Source organism: Hyaena hyaena, unplaced genomic scaffold (assembly GCF_003009895.1).
Source record: "Hyaena hyaena isolate Hyena2069 unplaced genomic scaffold, ASM300989v1 scaffold_577, whole genome shotgun sequence".
In the NCBI taxonomy this organism is placed as follows: domain Eukaryota; kingdom Metazoa; phylum Chordata; class Mammalia; order Carnivora; family Hyaenidae; genus Hyaena; species Hyaena hyaena.
This window is the reverse complement of record NW_024081204.1, coordinates 947,532-966,659: the sequence shown is the minus strand read 5'-3', so window position 1 is coordinate 966,659 and position 19,128 is coordinate 947,532. Positions and strand designations below refer to the sequence as shown.

The 19,128-nt window shown below is 38.8% G+C and overlaps 1 protein-coding gene across 1 annotated transcript in view; it reads right to left on the bottom strand.

The window, feature by feature from the left end:
- Positions 1-19,128, bottom strand: part of DROSHA (drosha ribonuclease III) — a 126,502-nt gene that overhangs the window by 30,851 nt on the left and 76,523 nt on the right. The window contains exons 20-27 of the mRNA XM_039256408.1: positions 18,965-19,072; positions 18,309-18,447; positions 17,909-17,969; positions 6,460-6,519; positions 6,252-6,263; positions 5,506-5,534; positions 5,081-5,145; positions 1,200-1,302 (exon numbers count right to left, since the gene is read on the bottom strand). Coding sequence (XP_039112339.1) covers positions 1,200-1,302; positions 5,081-5,145; positions 5,506-5,534; positions 6,252-6,263; positions 6,460-6,519; positions 17,909-17,969; positions 18,309-18,447; positions 18,965-19,072 — 577 coding nt within the window. The remainder of the gene's footprint in view (positions 1-1,199; positions 1,303-5,080; positions 5,146-5,505; positions 5,535-6,251; positions 6,264-6,459; positions 6,520-17,908; positions 17,970-18,308; positions 18,448-18,964; positions 19,073-19,128) is intronic.

Genomic DNA, 19,128 nt, shown 5'->3' with positions numbered 1-19,128 from the left:
TTCGCATTCTTATCTTCACCTTCATGGGCACCTCAGTAACAGTGTTACAAAAGATTAATAGGACTTGAGCTCATAGGAGGTGATTTGGGGAAGGTTTAAGGAAATGGAACTCTGACTGGGAGGCTGCCAGGACTGCATATTAAGATCCTCACAACTCTGTGAGATAAGTGATCCTATCTGTGTGTCACAGATGGGGAAACTGAGGCTCAAAGAGATTCAGTAACTTGGTGAAGACACAGTGCTGATAAATAAAGCAAAGAGGAATCGAATCATGTCTGCCTGGCTTGGGAACCAACTGTAACACTGTCAAAATTATTATGTGTACAGAGCACAGTAATTCCATATGACATATTCTCTGAAAATAGACATATTTGTGCAAAATAGACAGAGCTGTGAAAAGACTGGATAATAATTATTAAACATTCTCTTGTTACCATCATCAGCACAAAACTATAATGGGATGCTTTTATATTCATTTTCAAAGGAAGAAGAAAAAATTGATAAGGAAGCACAAAAGCCTTTGAAAAATAAAATGTACTCAATCATTTACTTAAAAAAAAAAATCAAGGTATTGTCAATCTACTGTTACATTTCATTGTAAAGCATACTTGCAATCACTAGCTTATTAACTCTTCGCAACTTTCCTGTACCAACAGCTAACTACACTCTGGTTACAGCAAAAAAGAAACCGAGGAAGTAAAGTGTCTGCATCCATCTTGCTTCAAGTGAGTAAGTAAAGTTACATAGACTCAAGCCCTGGGATTTAAAAAATGCAGTCTTTTCAAGATGTTTAATTCAGAAAATCTTGTGAATAGTTTAAAACGTGATTTAAAAAAAAACCAAAAAACAGTATTAGGGCCTCACGAGCAACCTACTGACTGTTTATTTATGCATATGGTCCTGAATCGAATCTGGAAAGTAATCCACCTATTAACTAACTTCAATTCAATTTAGTATATACTAACTATGCACATACATGACATCAAACACCAATTCAGGCATGAGGAATGCAAGAAAAGAAAGCAAGACTTCTGCTCTGGAAGAGCTACAATCACCAAAATACGTGAAGTTAGTATTCTACTAGGGATGCCACATGCTTCAGAAACAAGTAATTTTATTCCAAGTTTCCACATTGAATTTTACATGCTCTCCAAACATTTTAGGTATACAAGAAACTAGGTTATAAAAAGAGAAATTACCTATTAGTGCTTCAAAACAATTAGCCATTGCATGTCGAAGGTCTGATTCCCTACAAAGGTCAGGTCCATGAGCATAAAGCATAAAACGATCCAGTTCAAGTTTCTACAAAATTCAAAATGACAGTAAGAAAGAAAGAATTTGACAAAGTCATAACTGTAACAACTCAACATCTCCTGGGAGTAAGGAGTTATGGATACAAATTAACTGGCCTTATGCCAATAAATTGAGGTTAGCTTGCCCATTATTAAGAGTCCTTACTTATGGTTCAGATCTGACTAATCTCAACCTTTCCCCAAGTAGGTTTATGAACCCTGATGGTTCACAATTGATCAGATCGGAGTCTAATTCCAAGTTCAGACCAAGCACTACCCAAAGCTGGAAAAAGACTATGCTGTTAAGACCACTGGCCTTTGGGTCCACCCAACATGTTTAGAGACACAAATCTAACCCAAAGTTAACCTCTGTTTCCCAAGTATTGTGGTATTGATGTCTGTACTAGATAGAATCAATGGGGACACTCAGAAGATTTCAAAAGGCCTTGTATCTCTAAATCCTTTTTTGTTTTGTTTTGTTTTGAGTTTGGATTAAGGATTTCTGTGGTCCTTTATCTCCGTACTCGTATCTCCTTTGTGAGGTCTCTGTACTCATCTTTCAGAAGGCTCAGTGAGATCTTCTGAGCAAGGGGGTGGATTTACCTTAAGGGCTCTCAGAATATTGTTTATAATGTGTATTATGCTTCCTTATTTTATCTGGCCTCAGAAAAGTTTAGAACCAAATTTGTGGCCAAGATCTGGAAATTGTGTGAGACTTATCTGTGTATAATAACTTCACTTCTGGCTTCATTTATTTTCCTGCCTTACCTTATTGTATTATAAGATACAAATCAAGCCCTTTTAGAACCAGACACAGTATGAAGGATATTTTTAAAATATAACTCCTGAGACTGAATAAATGGAAATCACAATTCTTTCCATAAAAGGAGAAAAATACAAACATCGCATAAGCATGCAATAAATCTGTTTCCATTACCCTATAATTCAGTTCAATAAATTCTTACTAAATAGGAACATGCTATGTTATATGGAACAAGTCACAAGTCAATGAACCAACTAGGACAACAGGAATCTCATCAGTCCTCAAATAGGATACTCAGATTTTGCATGTCTCAGTGTGTATCTTAAAGATCTCCATATCCATTTACACTGGAAAAAGAGACAATAACATATGTGCTATCAGTATTCTGTACTGCTAAGAATTCATGAGTACAAAATATATTCAAATGAGTTTTGACTACCACAAACGCAACAGCAGAAAACACCTCTTTTAAAAAATTGATCCCTAAGTGCAAGAGCTTATGCTAGAATATGTAAATTTTATCTGTTGCACAACTTCACTGGGAAAATCCAATTGTTTGCTAATCTCTGGAGCCCTGTTTGAGAATAGACTGCAAGCCATGTTTTATATTACAAACAACTATTCTAGAAGGCTATGAATTTTCCAACTTTTCATAATCCCTGCTCTACATCTTTACTTTTTCCTGTAGGCATTAGTGGAACTTTTAAAAAGGAGAGTGGTGTTCAACTGGTGCATGTGTTAAAACGTTCATCTGTCTGGAGAGCTGACCTGGAACTTTCATTAGATTTTCAAAGATTCTCAGCAATCCTGTCAAGTACCTCCCTCCCAAATCGTTCAAACCACTGGTCTAGACAGAGGGCAAGGCCACCATTCCCTTCTGCTAGAGCAGATGAATGCTGAATGCTATGGGAATGTCAGTTCTTGGGGTGACAGAAGATCATACAGAAAAGTGAAGGGAGAAACTGGCCAAATTAACTCAAAGCTTTGTACATACCCAATGTGTCACATGACAGTTTCTCTTTTCCTGCTATGGCAATTTTCCAAACTTTGTAAATATCCTCCCTACAACTGTTTGAAAAATAATAATGCAATCCATTATATCTTAAACTGAAAAAGAAATTGGAAGGGGGCTGATAACTACTTATTAACATTTATTTCCAGCTGACATTTATATGCCCTATCAGGAAACACTTTGACAATTAAAGCAATTAAACACTGAAGCAGTTTTACGTAGGGTTGTGGAATTTCACTCATTGTGAAGCTGCTAAAATCAAGTTGGCATACCTGTTGCCTATAGTTTTTCATTAATGTGTCATTACTTACATTCTCAAATGCCATCACTATGATGATGATATTACATAAAATTAAATAATGCACTCTTGCTAACATAAAAACCAGAGGCTAAAACTAACCATTTTGAATATATTAAATGTCTTGCCAAGATCAAATTAAGAACCAGGATAGGTTTTATCTAGTCTTTTCTAAAAAATTATAATATTTATATCAAAATGAAGAAAAAAACAGAAAAATAATTAAAACAAAAATCAAGAGAAACTCAAAAAAGCTTTTCCAGTGAATCATTGGTGTTTGGAGATTTAAGAGCCAGTTTCCCTTACTACTAAATAAACACACAGGTCTTTATTTATTTTTTTTTTTTTAAATATTTTTTATTTATTTCTAGGAGAGAGAGAGAGAGAGCGTGAGCAGAGGAGGGTCAGAGAGAGAGGGAGTCACAGACTGAAACAGGCTCCAGGCTCTGAGCTGGCAGTCAGCACAGAGCCCGATGCGGGGCTCGAACCCACGAACCGCGAGATCATGACCTAAGCGAAAGTCGGACGCTCAACTGACTAAGCCACCCAGGTGCCCCCACACAGGTCTTTAAAATGTCATAATTTATAATGAAAACAGTGGTAGCAACAATAAAAACTACTAATTTATTTACCTGTTTCTGTGATTACTACAAACAGGTATTATGCCAAGTACTTTACAAACTGAATTCCTAAAACTCAAACAATAATCCTGGGGCACCTGGGTGGCTCAGTTGGTTAAGTGCTCAACTTTGGCTCAGGTCTCGATCTCATGGTGTGAGTTCGAGTTCTACATAGGGCTCTCCTCTAATAGTGCAGAGCCTACTTGGCATATTCTCTCTCTCTCTCTCTCTCTCAAAATAAGTAAATAAACTTAAAAAAAAAAAGCCACTCAAACAATTATTTCCTTTCTTACAACTTCCCTGAGGGACAGACACTGGTGCCATCTCCATTTTACAGATGAGAAAGCAGAGGCTTAAGAGGAGAGACAACAATCTGTCTATGCCCTCGCCCCCTGTTTTTAAGAGGGGCATGGACTGGAATCCTGCACCAATCCAAGCACCTGTGTTGGTTTGCTCTAATTTACTATCCTAAGACACCATACAGAGACAGGAAGATCAGAGAAGGTCATGTAAATAAGTAAAATGTCTACCTATGAATCTAACTTGAAAAGAGATTGTGAGTCAAACAATGAAGTCAATGTAGCTGGCTGGACAGCCTAAACCCTAAACCTTAATTACTGGAATTTGTGATATCTGGGGATTCTCAAAGATCTAAAAAGTATCCCTTGTGGGTATAAATGGGCAGGCATATTCTATTCAAAACTATAGTGCTGCTTATTAGCGTAAATTAAAGACAAATGCACTACAGAAATATTACACAAAGGGAAAATACAAAATATTTCATTTCTTCTACTCTGTTCTTGTTCCTTTTCCCAAATGTTTATCTCTGTTCATGCACATCTGTCAAAGTTTTCCTCTTCTGTTATCAAGTGCCTTCACCATGGAGCTCATTAGCTGCTGGTGAACTCACAAAGGTCACAGAACTAATAAGAATGAATCTTTAAAACCCAAACAAAAAAAAAAATCCTTCCCGGTCTATAAAATATTAAACTCTTAATACACCCTAAAGAGTTACTTATTCAAATGCAAAATTATGCATGGACCGAAGAAGAAAAAGTTCGACTTCTCCACAAATGTGTCGGATGTTTGACATACCTTTGCTAACATGGCAAGGTGCTGATTCTGAACAATGGCGGTCCGGTAAGTTGCTAATCCTCCTTCTAAAAAAAAAAAAAAAAAAAAAAAAAAAAAAAAAAAAAAAAAAAAAAAAAAAAAAAAAGGCATATAAATAAATATGCATCACAACCTTCTGTCTGTAGCTCCAAGTTATAAAAACAGGCCTGGCACACAATGTCTGCACAACAGATATCAGCTGCGTTGAACTTAACTGAAGGGTTTGGGTAAAAGTCTATGAAAATTAAATAGGAAGCACATGAATATCTGAATGTGCTAAAACCCAAACAGCACCGTTCACTCCTATTTTCACATTTACTTGTGTGCTAAAAGACTTCTCTGACAAATCTGATGACAACAAAGACCTGAACAGTTGGTCATGGACTGCTAAGAGCAAATCTATGTGCCACTCAGAAATGGGCCTGGAAACAAATATCTTTGCTGGGGCTGCATGATGAGCAGCCTCTGAAGACAAGCCTGGAAGCCCCGAGCAGGGCAGCAGTGGTGGCATATCCTTTACAAGTATGACAGGGACAGGAACAGAACTGAGACTGGCCGTGCCTGAAGGAAAGCCAAAGGGGTTGATGGAAAGTGCGGGGATTTCGAAGAAGTGCATGTGGAAAGCCAGTTTGGACCATGACAGCAACTGTCTCTCCTAAATCTCACACCAGTTTTTAAGATCTGCTGTTGATTGAGGCAGCTAAGCTTGGTTAGTCCTATTGTGTCCAGTGAGAATACGCTTGGAGAGCAGCCCCCCTGTCTCATTATGTCCTTCTTGGGAAAAGAAATGACCCAGAGAGAATATAAATAGCTCAAGATAGTTCCCAGAGAAGCGCATGTTGTCTCCCTCTAAAAGAGAGGCTATGTGGCTTTCCTACCCCTACCACCAAATTAAGGACACAAACACACTTCTGGGGAGAAAATACATACAAATACACACATGCACAAACACACAAATACCAAAATCTCACCATTAAAATTACTTCTCTTTAGATGAGAAAGAGTGAGAAAGGGATTAAAGACAAATCCTAGAAAATGAAATGACATTTTAAAATATCATCCCCTTCTCTACAAATTGAATATAAGCTCTGACGCATCGAGACCAAGACAAGCTGATCTCTTGTGGCTGTAGCAACTTGAACATAAACTTGACAGGACAAAGACACTAGCCTTTCATCTTATAATCTTGTGCATTACAGCGTCAGTGAGTATAAGTTATTAGGGCAAGAGCCATAGACATATGGCTTTCAAGCTCTGTGGAAGAGACAAAATACATGGTATTTCAATCCCTTAGTTTCATAATTACAAAGAAGGTAACAGAATAAGTATGCTACTTATAAAAGGCAGAAAAACCTCCTTACCTGGTTAGAAATTCAACAACAGCATCACCTAGGAACTCCAACCTTTCATTGTGATTAATCCTATAAGAAAATTAAAAAGATCACTTAAAATAACAAAAATCTACATTCCCTCCTCTTTTCAAAAAACACATGAGAGGTAGCTCTTTTTGTAATCTAAACACCCCACCTTATTCCTCATAATCAAAAGCACTGATGGCCACCTTAGTTGAAGTATGGAGGGCCTATCGGGCAAGGGAGGGGGCATTCTATCCTACTCTGTACTTAAGGCCTTCCTACCTAAGGGCTTCTTTCCCCTGGGAATCAGATTTAAAGTGAGGAGTTATCACCCTAACAACTGTGAATCTTTCCACACTGCTAAAAGGTGAGTAAGAGAAAGGAGAATGCATTCTAATGAGTCAGAACTGAGCACTGGAAAATCTGTTTGGTACAGTGTTCTAAGAACAGCTTCCCAATGCCCAAACTCTAAATTTAACTTTGCATCTAAAGTCCTTCAAACAGGCCTAACCTACTTTTTCAAGTCTCAGTATCCACTGCAATCCTCTCCCACCTAAGTTTTGGGCTCCCGCCCCCAAACTGTGTTACTCTCTGAAAAGCGCATCTGCCCTTAAAGCTTTCCACCATCCCTACCATGCACTGAGCCTATTCACTCCTCAAGGTCTATCAAATGTTACTTTTCTATGAATCCTTGCCTGATTGCTCTCATCTAAATTAATACTTCCCCCTCAGTGCACATCATACTTTATTTACACCTTCATCATATGATGAAGGCACATCTCACAGGCTAAGTTCCCCATGTCCAAGTGTAAAGCTGAAATGACCAAGAAGGTAGTCCACAGAAAACCTCCCTCTGCCTCTTAGCAAGTCCAGCAGAGCCACCTTCTCTTAGTGCTAAAGCAGATCACTACCTCTCATTGAGCAGAGATGTGACACTATCTGGTTTAGGTTTTTAAAAGGCCACACTGGCTGCTGTGTGAAGAACACGTGCAGGGTGACAAGCACTGAGGGGGGTACTGTGACTTTCTGATGAGACATGATGGAGGCTCAGGCTGGGGAGGCAATGGAGGAGGTGAGAAAAGAAAAGAATGAAAGCCAATGCCTTGATTCTGGCTTCCATAGCTGGGTGAAAGGTGGTGCCACTTACTGTGAGGGGAAGACCAAAAGAACAGGTTTGGGCAGAAGCAGGAGGGGCATTTGAGGCATGTTTACTTTGAAATGTCCATGAAACATCCAAATGGAGCAATCCAGTGTATATGAACCTACCGTTCATGGGCAAGAACAAAGCTGGTAACAAATCTTTAGGAGTGGTCCATGTTTAGACAAGATTTTGGGCGATGGAACTGCATGATACTACCTATGGAGAGAATGCAGCTAGAAAAAAAAGGATCTCAGGACTGAGCTCAGGGGAGGGCCACACTTGAAGTCAAGCAGAAGGGAAAGACAAAGGAGACAGGACTCGCTGGGGAGGGGGGGAAGGGAAAGAAGGCCAGTGCTATCCTTTGGCAAAAGGGAATAATCATCAAGAAAGAAATGGATTCAGGTAAGATGCAAAGACAGCACTGACGTGGTGTGAGGACACTGTTAAGGCCACGGCAGGGAGCGGGGGTTTGGGAAACATCTCTGAAACAGAGAAGACAAACCTGATTCCGCTTAGAGTAGGCTGCAAACTAATGTGCGTCTGAAGGCTCATATGGAAAGAACCCAGCTTAATGTTCAGGGCCAGCAGTGGACACAGAAACTATGGGGGCTGGGGGATTATTAACAGGAGGAAGTCAGAAAGGATGGTGACAACAGTGACAGGGAAAGGGGAGCACACCAAACCCCTGGGACCTGAGCAGTGAAGGCAAGGGACAGGCCTTGGCCTGAGCAGGATCTCGCCTCCCTGACTCCACGGGCTTCCTCATCTTCTGATACTGACCCTCATCTTCTTCAAAAATTCAATAGCTCACTATCAAGTCCAAACCTGCCTGGTTTTCAAGGCAATTCTTTATCTAGTCCCACCGTAACCACCCATTTCATCTACTTTCAACAGCAATTCACAACTCTAAGTTGACCAGACACAACAAGGCTTCTCCCTTCCACGTTACCTCTTCCGAACCCCGCTTGTTCTTAATGTCAGTTGGGGGCCTGCCTGAACTGCTGGGGCTCCCAGGGGCACCCCTATCCCCAGTGACTTAGGCATGTATCACTCAATTTATAACAAAGTTATATAGTCTTATTGTTCTCTGCCTCATGTATGCCAGTTTAGTTTCCTTATTTATTGTTTATTTATTTTTTGAGAGGGTGGGAGTGCGAGTATGTGAGCACAAGCAGGAGAGGGGAACAGAGTGGGGGGTGGGGAGAGAGTCTTAAGTAGGCTCTACGCCCAGTGTGGAGCCCAACACAGGGGCTCCATCTCACGAGATCATGACCTGAGCCAAAATCAAGGGTCACTTAACCGACTGAGGCACCCAGGCGTCCCTAGTTTCCATATCTAAAGTCACCCTATAGTTTCAATACACATGGAAAATTAAAAATAATACTTATTTATAAATTAAATGGCTCCTGGCTACCAAATCATCTACTTGGTAATTTGAGTTCAATTTTATATTATCTCACATATCTCATGATTTAATTCTTCCATCCTACCATGCTTCCATATTTTTTTCATTCCTCCACATTTTAGAATTTTAAAGAAAAAATAAACATAATAGAAGAAAACTAGAAAGATATGAGCAACAAAGATGTGATTCTGAACTTTCATTTCAATATATGGCCTTTATTTATGTGAAGAAGGCATTCTGGAAAGCAGTTAACAGCCAATAATGGAAAATGCAGGAAACAAAAAGAGTAAACAATTTATAGCTATGATGAAGAATTCATAATCTAATAGCTTACAGAAAGAGAGTGAAAGAAACAAAGAAAGAAAGCAAAGAAAGTCCTCAAACATATTTTCCTTAGTCTTATCTAATTTATATTAGATTTTAGACTTTGTTGCTACTCCATTAGCCAAGAATGACTAAACACTATATTTTAAAAGTGTGTTTTAGAAGCTACTTGATACTGTGATTTTGCTATTTGTCAAATACACCAGAACACCAGAAGTGTCTGTCATCATTCTTAAAAAGCGCATCAAATAGAGGCCCTAGTTAACACAGTAACTAGGCCTAAGACTTCTTGCTAACTTAATTTCATGAAACCTAATAAACTGTTCTACTGAGAGATGATGGAAACAGAGAAAAGATACGTTGAGTTTTTAAAAAGAAAGAAATTGGTATTACCTATCCTCCTCCAAGAGTCAGGAAAATGAGAATAGCATTTTCTGTGGTGGAGACTTTATGTTTTTCCCAAGAGTTCATAGCACTGTACAGAAAATCTACTTAACATGGAAAGTAAGAAACCTAGAGTGCAGACAAACCATATATGGATTGTCTTATGCTTTATTAAAAAGTGAGACATCTAGGAAAAAAAATTAGACATCTGGTCAAAGAATAATAGCTGCTTTGAGTCATATACTATTTGAATGAAGTCATATTGGCATAAATTTTACTTTAATTTGTTTTATAAACTTTCAGGACAAGAACTATGTCTAGGATTTTAATAAGCACAAAGTTGGAGTCCTATTTAGTGTGTTAAAATACAAGCTCACAGTTTCAAACAGGTTTATTCAACAGTGAGTCTGCCATCCACTAAATAATTTGCCCATATCCAGCATATGTTTTTCTGTATCTACACTGTGACTAAATGCTGGCAGTGAGCCACAGACCAAAATGGGGATTAAATACCACTTCAGTTCATTATTATAACAGACAATTCCTAATCCAACGGTTTATCTCGAAAAAGTAGACAGGGCGAGCTGCTAGTCACTGTTGACTGCAGCGGCCAAGCTTTTGTTCCTTCTATTGTTTCTACCCTCTTTAATCACCCTCTTTATAAATGCTAGCTAGCTCCAAGAGATGTTTACTGAGCAATAAACACTCCATTTGTTTTTGAGAACTGAATCAGCAAAGGCATTATGAAATCTAGATTAAGTACACCATTTATATAGCACATTTGGTCTGAGGAATTCAAAGTACTTTATAAAACGTAACGGTCTCCCTGTAACAGTAATTACTATATGGTGTCATTTACTTCATGGAAAACCATTTTGGGATGGTCCAAGTCCAAAGGTGACTACTATGGTGACAGTATGGACATTTTCTCACCTTTGCATTCCAGGCCTTAACCAGTGATGGGTAAGGTGAAGCTAGAAGGGGTGCGAGAGATCAGCTGAACCTTCTACCCAATTCAGGAATTTTTTGTATTCATTACATCTACCTGGACACCCAGGGAGTAGGGAGATCAGAAGGCTGCTAGATCTGAGACCCACTGGGTGTAGGGATCCCAGGGTAAGCATCTCTGGGATTTTACCTGAAATATTTAAGCCAGCAAATCTACTCAATAGAATTCATGTATACTCAATCATGTTTTACTGTCTTTAATGCAAAATACTTAGGTATAATTGATTGAAACTTTGTAACTACCATTTCTTTAAACACAGAGACATTAATAAATAGTCCATACCTGTCTCATTGTTGGTCCAATAGATTCTTAAACATTATGTCTACCAATGACTCTACGAATCAAAAACAAAATAAAACAAGGCAGCTCATTTTTCTTTTCCTTTTGAGAGAGTGTAAGCAGGGGGAGGGACAGAGAGAGAGAGAGAGAGAGAGAGAGAGAGAGAGAGAGAGAGAGGGAGAGGATCTAAAGCAGGCTCTGTGTGAACACCAGCGCACCAGCGAGCCCAACATGGGGCTTGAACTCACAAGCTGAACCGTGAGATCATGACCTGAGCCAGTTGGATACTCAACCAACTTACCCACCTAGGTGCCCCATGGCAGCTTATTTTTCCATTAACAGTCTTGTTGCCCCTCTTTTCTAAAGGTCTTACTGATAATACATGGATTACTTGAGTGCCACCATAAGTTTAATCCTTCAGAGACCCTTTCTGTGGTAATATTTCATTGCAATTTACAGAAGTTAAATATAATTATACAAATGAGATTTATGTGGTTAAATAGTGACACTTCAAAAATTAAGGGTGGTGTATTCAACATGAGATGATGCCATCATAAGAGTTATTTTTATTTTATAGTTTTGATAGGCAGACAGATTTTTTGAAGTCTTCATGTCTTTTTGTAAATCCTAGCTGGTGTCAAATGAGATTAAGTAAGATACTAACCTGCCATTTAAACCTCTGCTGATGGCTCTGACCCTGACCCTTAACATGAAGTTTCTCTACTTCTAGGGAAATATAAACAAGTAAATAACCTGACAGGAAAGTATTATCATGAATGGCATTCCTTCTTTAATACTTATTTTCTGAGCTTCTGCTCTAACGAAAGGCACTATTTGCAAAAAAAGAAAAAAAGAAAGAAAAAAAAAAAAGAAAGAGTATGACCACAGACCTTCAAAATGCTTACAGTAAAGAGAGTAAGTCCATAACTCAAGATTCCAGGGCATTCCAGGGGAAGCTGTACAATGACTGTTGGCATCTGGGGAAGGGAAAGGGTACACTTGACAGCAGCGTAAAGATCTTGGTCTTACTGGTGTGTAGGTAGCCATGGGGAAAAGAAAGATATGCCTGGAACACTGGCCTGGGATCACAGGTGCTGGGATTGCCAGGTGGGGAGGTTCAGACTTATCCAGTAGGTGATGAGATGTCACTAAAAGCTTTCAAGCAGGTTACAGCTAAACATTAGAGTTGAGATGGGCACCTGGGTGGCTCAGTCAATTAAGTGTCCACCTCTTAATTTCAGCTCAGGTCAAGATCTCATGGTTTGTGAGATCAAGACCTGCATCAGGCTCTGTGCTGACAGTGCAGAGCCTGCTTGGGATTCTCTCTCTCTCTCTCTCTCTCTCTCTCTCTCTCTCTCTCCCTCCCTCCCTCCTTTTCTCTCTGCCCCTCCTCGTGTACACACACTCCCTCTCTCTCTCTCTCTCTCTCTCTCTCTCTCTCAAAATAAACAAACAGACATGAAAAACACTAGAAGTGAGGCTCCAGAAATAGCTAGGGGACTGAATGCAGAGGCAGTACAAGGGCAGAAGTGGCACAACGTGGTCACTAACTGCAGTGTGGGCCAGACAGGGGTGGGAGGAGTGGTTTCCAGGAGAACTAGGAGAAAAATTTGATCAAGAGCCCCTCCCCTCCCCCTTCTCTCCTGATTGTCCTGCTTCTCCACATTCCTATTTCCCTTAGTACCTCACCCATTCCCTCTTTCCTTTTTCAAGTCTGAAGTTCTGAGCAAGCTTGCTTGGGAAGAGATCCAACCACTGACACTTGCAATTTCACAGTTCTTTTTTAAATTAATTACTTTATTTACTTTTGAGAAAGGGGGAGAGAAAACGAATACGGGAGGAACAGAAAGAGGAAGAGAGAATTCCAAGCAGACTCTTCACTGACAGCCTAACACAGGGCTTGAACTCACAAACTGTGAGATCATGACCTGAGGTGAACAAGAGTCAGACACTTAACTGACTGAGCTACCCAGGTGCCCCAGTAGGGTTTTTCTTTAAAGATATACAAGCACTTCCAAGGAGCAGGGACAACCGCATCCCATTTTAAAATAGCAAACTATGAAACAAAGGGAGAAGACAAACCATTTCAAATGAACTCAATTATTCAAGTGCGTAAAACTGACCTATAATCCCTAAACAACCACCAGAGCGATCTTCAGCCTCACAGCAGACTATGTATGTTTTGTTTTTGACCTTCACTGAAGCACTTAGCAGACTATCTCTTACATTAAGTTCTTCATGTTCACAGCACTCCTACCCCAACTGAGGTAGTCACACCTGCTATCCCACCTGAGATAGTCATACCTCCTGGGGAGTAGGGGCTTTGTCTTACTTGCCTTGAAATCCTCTAAAATACCTACAAATTGCCTCAAGCTCAGAAGGCATTAGATAAACATCTGTTGGATTAAACATGTATGAAGATTCTGAAGCCCAGCTCCCAAAGCCATGCACAGCGGGGACTGCTGGACTAACCGCAGTCCAGCCACAGCAGACACAGCCACTAAAGAAGCGAGGAGGCTCTTCCTGAACAGAAACCTGCGGTCAACCCCACATCAGCCATAAGATCAGGCACACGGCAGGAGGCTCTTGACACAGGCAGCAAAAGACAAGTGATATCTGTTTATTCTCTATCATTTTCAATATGGTGAGTTCAAAAAGAACACGGCTTCTCAGGTATCATTTCTTCTGCCACAGAAAGAAAGCCCTGTCTTTGTGACAGAGAAAAAGAAAACAAATCATGAGGTCTGAACAACACTATCAGAGACAATTTACATGCCAACAACTATGGTTGGGGTAGATGAGACAAAGATTATTTAAGCTCATGCTTTCAGCAGTGAAAAGTACATGTGTAGGGCATGTGTAGCCTTGCTAAAAGCGCTGCAGGGAACTCAGGTTCCATTTATTAAAACACAGAACTGGTCATCTGGAGACTCTACAATATAGCAGGGTAAAAGGAAACCATGGCCACACTGTCCCTGAGGGTGTGATTAAGGGCTCTTTTAATTAGACGGCTCTTTTCTGATCTTAGGCTCTCACAGAATACCATAGTAAGGCGTATGATCATCTTCAAATGGGAATTTTAAAGTTTCATCCTGCCTTTCTTTTTACCTCTTGATTGAAGAGGAAGATAGTATGGTATGATAATTTCAAAAGAGAGCAACTCAAGGCAAGCCAAATTAAAAAGAAAAGTGACAGATGAAGAAAGAGGTAGAAAAGGAAGTTATGGTAGTTATGGCTGCTCATGTTCTTGGCTGTGGAGGCCAGTTATGAGCTGCACCAACTGTCAACACTGTCACTTCTATCCCAGCTCTAGCCACCTTTAATCCATCAAAGCCTGGATCCCAAGAGGGACAAGCCTGGTTATTGAACTTTTCAACTGTCCATTTTAGAAAGAAATCTGTCCTCAAGCGATCTCCTTTATTGGCTTTCAGAATATAACCTACTGCGTTTTACACATGAAGATAAGCTTCCTGAGGGCAACATTAGAGACTCTTCAGCCATTAGACGATTGCTTCCATTCAGTTTTCCAGGGGTGTTAACGAGTTTAGACCCAGTCCACTTCCTCTCCAAATTCTTCAAGGGCTTAAGGCCACACAAGAGTAAGAATGTTAATATACAAGGGTATCTCTTAAAATCAAGAAAGAAAATAATGAGAATTAACATATAAAAATTTCCAACCCATTATATAAGGCCAGTATTATCCTAATAATAAAACCAAACAAAACATCACAGAAAAGGAAAACTACAGACCAATAACTCTTATGAATATAGACACAAAAATACCCAACAATACTAGCACACTAAATTTGTAGCATATAAAAAGGATTACACACCATAACCAAGTGAGACATATCCCAGGAAAGCAAGGTTGGTTCAACATCCCAAAATCAATGAACACAATATACCACATGAATAAATGAAAAAGCAAAACAACAACAACACAAATGATCATCTCAATAGATGCAAAAAAAAAAGCATTTGACAAAATTCTACACATTTTCATGATAAAAACACTCAGCAAACTAGGAACAGAAAGGAATCTGCTCAACCTGATTAAAAAGACATCTATGAAAAACCCACAGCTAACATCAGACTCAAGATTTTAGGAAGAAGACAAGGATGCACTCATACCACTTCTATGCAGTATTATAGTGAAAGCTTTAGCCAGGGCAACTATATTTAGAGAATGAAATAAAAGGCATCCAGAGTGGAAAGGAAAAACTAAAACTATCTCTATTTGTAGGTGATATGATCATACTCACAAAAAAAATACTACGCAATCTACTAAAAAACTATTAGAGCTAACAAATGAGCTCATCAAGGTTGCAAGATACATCAATATAGAAAAACTGATCCTATTTCTCTACAATGGCAATGAACCATCCAAAAATGAAATTAAGAAAACAATTCCATTTATAACAGCATCAAAAAGAATAAAATACTTCAGAATAAACTTAGCAAAAGACAAAATGTACTCTTAAAACTATAATATAAATTTAATTAACTAATTAAAGATGGCTTAATTAGGGGCACCTGGGTGGCTTGTCAGTTAAGTGTCCAACTCTTGATTTTGGCTCAGGTCATACTCTCGCGGTTTGAGAGATTGAACCCCTTGTCAGGCTCTGCGCTCACTGATACAGTGGGGCCTGCTTAGGGTTCTCTCTTTTCTCTCTCTGCCTTTCCCACCACTGCTGTGTCTCTCAAAATAAATAAGTAAACATTAAAAAATAAAGAACCCAATAATATTAGTGTTTAAAAAAAAAAAAAAGATGACTTGGGGCGCCTGGGAGGCTCAATCGGTTAAGCATTCAACTCTTGATTTTGACTTGGGTCATGATCTCACAGTTGGTGAGTTCAAGCCCCACATCAGGCTCTACGCTGACAGTATAGAGCCTGCATGGGATTCTCTTTCTCTGCCCCTCCCCCATTCATGCTCACTCTCTCTCTCTCTCAAGAAAATAAACTTTAAAAAATAATAAATCTTTAAAAAGATGACTTAAATAAATGTAAAGATATACAATGTTTAGGGATCAGAACTTAATATTAAGATGGTAGTCATTCACAAATTGATCTACAGAGTCAACACAATCCCTATCAAAATCCCAGCTGACACGGGCGCCTGGGTGGCTTAGTCGGTTAAGCGTCCGACTTTTCTCTTAGGTCATGATGTCGCGGTTCGTGGGTTCGAGCCCCGCATCGGGCTCTGTGCTGACAGCCAGCTCAGAGCCTGGAGCCTATTTCAGAGTCTGTATCTCCCTCTCTCTCTGACCCTCCCCTGTTCACGCTGTCTCTCTCTCTCTCTCTCTTTCTCCTAGAAATAAATAAATAAAAATATTTTTTAAAAAATAAATAAAAAATTAAAAAAAAACAAAATCCCAGCTGACTTATTTTCAAAAATTGGTAAGTTAATCCAAAATTTCATGTGGAAATGTAATGGGTCCAGAATAGCCAAAGCAATCTTGGAGGAAAAAAAAAGTTGGAGATCTTGCATTTCTTACTTTTGAAACTTACTGTAAAGTTACAATTATCAAGAAAGTGTGGTACTGGCATAAGGACAGACATAAAGATCAATGGAATAGAACCTAGAGTCCAAAAATAATCCTCACATATACCACCAATTAATTATCAACCAGAGTGTGAAGACAATTTAGTGGAGAAAGACTAGAGTTTTCCACCAATGGTGCCAACACAACTGGATATCCCAGCGAAGACTGCAGTCGGCTGTACACCATACCACACATACAGATGAACTCTACAACAGACCAAAGATCTGAATGTAAGAGAAAAAACTATAAAACTCTTAAGAGAAAAAGAAATATAAATCTTTGTGACTTTGTGTTAGGCACTGCCTTCTTAGACATGACACCAAATGTATAAGCAACACAAGAAGTAACAGATAAACTGGGCTTCATCAAAACTTTTCTGCTTTGAAGGACATCTTCAAAAGTATGAGGAAACAATCCATAGAATGAGGAAAAATTTTTGCAAATTTATATCTGATAAGGCTTATTATCTGGAATATATAAAAATAATTTTAAATCAATAATTTGAAATAACCCAATTAAATAGGGGGAAAGATTCTCAACAGATAGTTCTCTAGGTAAGATATACATGAAAAGATGCACAACATCATTAGCCATTAAGGAAATACAAACAAAACCACCAATGAGGTAATACTTCCTACCTACTAAGATGGCTAGATTCACAAAAGACAGATGATAACAAATGTTGGGAAAGATGTAAAGAAGTCAGAACCTTTATATACTGTTGCTGAGAATATAGAATAATGTAGCCACTTTGGAAAACAGTCTGGTAGTTACTTAAAAAGTTAAAAAAAGTTACCGTATGACCCAGAAATTCCACTCCTAGGTATATACCCAAGAAAAATCAAAATATATATCCTCAACCTGTACACAAATATTCACAGCATTATCACTTGTAATTGCCAAAAAGTGGAAATGACTCAAATGCCCATCAACTGATGAATGGATAAATAAACCATGACATACCCACACCATGAAATACCATTTGACAATAAAATGAAACAAAACACTAACACATACTATAACATGGATAAGTCTTGAAACACTGTGCTAAGTAAAAGAAGTCAGTCACAAAGGACCATACTGTATGATATCATTTGCACAAAATGTTCAGAATAGGCAAATCCATTAGAGACTAAAAGCAGACTGAAAGTAGAACACGGTTTCCAAGGCTGGGCAGGCAGAGGGGAAACAGGAAGTATGGGGTTTCTTTCCAGGGTGCTGAAAACATTCTAAAATTAAGTAGTGATCACTGTTGCACCATTGTGTAAACACTGTAAAAACCACTGAACTGTACACTTTAAATGGGTGAATTGTATGCTATGTGAATTACATCTCTATAAAGCTGTTATTAATAAAAGCTACTTTACCTTGAGGGAGTTGGGTCATCTTGTCCAAGACGTGACATAATATTTATTAAGGTGTTAATTCCTATTAAAAAAAATACTCAAGTAAATACTGTTAGAAGCATTCTAGGACCATGATATGACAGGTAGAAAGAAAATTATCTCTCTTACCCCAATCTGACTTCAAAAGGTTTAATATCTGCATGTCTGCAAGTGTGATCAATTAAAGTTACTTAAAGTATTTGAAAGGAGCAAGAAATTTTTCTAAAAATTTCACCCATCCTTATAATAATGCTCAAAGTAAATGCTGTTACGTATGGGTCAGAAAGCAGTAAAGAAAGAGAGTATGAAACAGTCATACTGTGGGGATTTAGTTTACAAAAGGGAACATAGTCCAAAACACAAGGGTAGAATCCAAACATACCTTTTTTCCGCATGTGCATGTGATGAACTTTTCTATCTCCATACTTGGGCTGCCGAATTCCACAGTTAGACAAAGAATTCCTGGCATGATCAGGATTCATTCCAAAATTTAAGTGATGACTTGGATGAGTCATGGCCAGCTATAATTTCAATGAAATAAATTTAGTCTTAAAAACTCAGAAGTGCCATCTTTATACCATCTCAAATGAAACAGGAAAGAGATCTATGTATCCAGTCAAATTTTAAGCCCTCATCTTTCCATCTTCTCTCTTCCAGTGTCAAATCTCCAGAACTCTGGTACAAGCCCTCTTCTGAAAACAAACCTAAAAATCCACATCTTTCAAAGGAGAACTAGAATAGTCATCACCTGGCAAGAAGAGCCACAGAAAAGGGAAGCCTGAAAGAAGGGACTCAGGTTTAACAGGCAAATTTTCAGCTTTAGTCTGTTTCTTTAAAGACAATGTTGGGGAGGTGGGGGGGGGGGAAGGTGAGAAAAAGAGTTTGAAAGAGGCAACCAGAGTACAGTAATGGAGAGCTATGTTTCTAAACATCCTCATTATCTCCCAGAACAGAGGATCTCAATGTTCCATTTGTAACCTGCAAGATGAATTACCCCTATTTTGTTATTATGTGAGTGTACAGGAAAGTAATTCTTACCTGTAACAGACAACGATCTTGGAAAGTATATCCTATCAATTTGTCGAGATGCATTAGACATTGGTGGTAGCGGATATGATGGGTCAAAACAGGCAACATCATTGCATGCTAGGAAAAGAAAATTTCAATATGTTTAACTTTATAAAAATTTATAAAAATGCTTC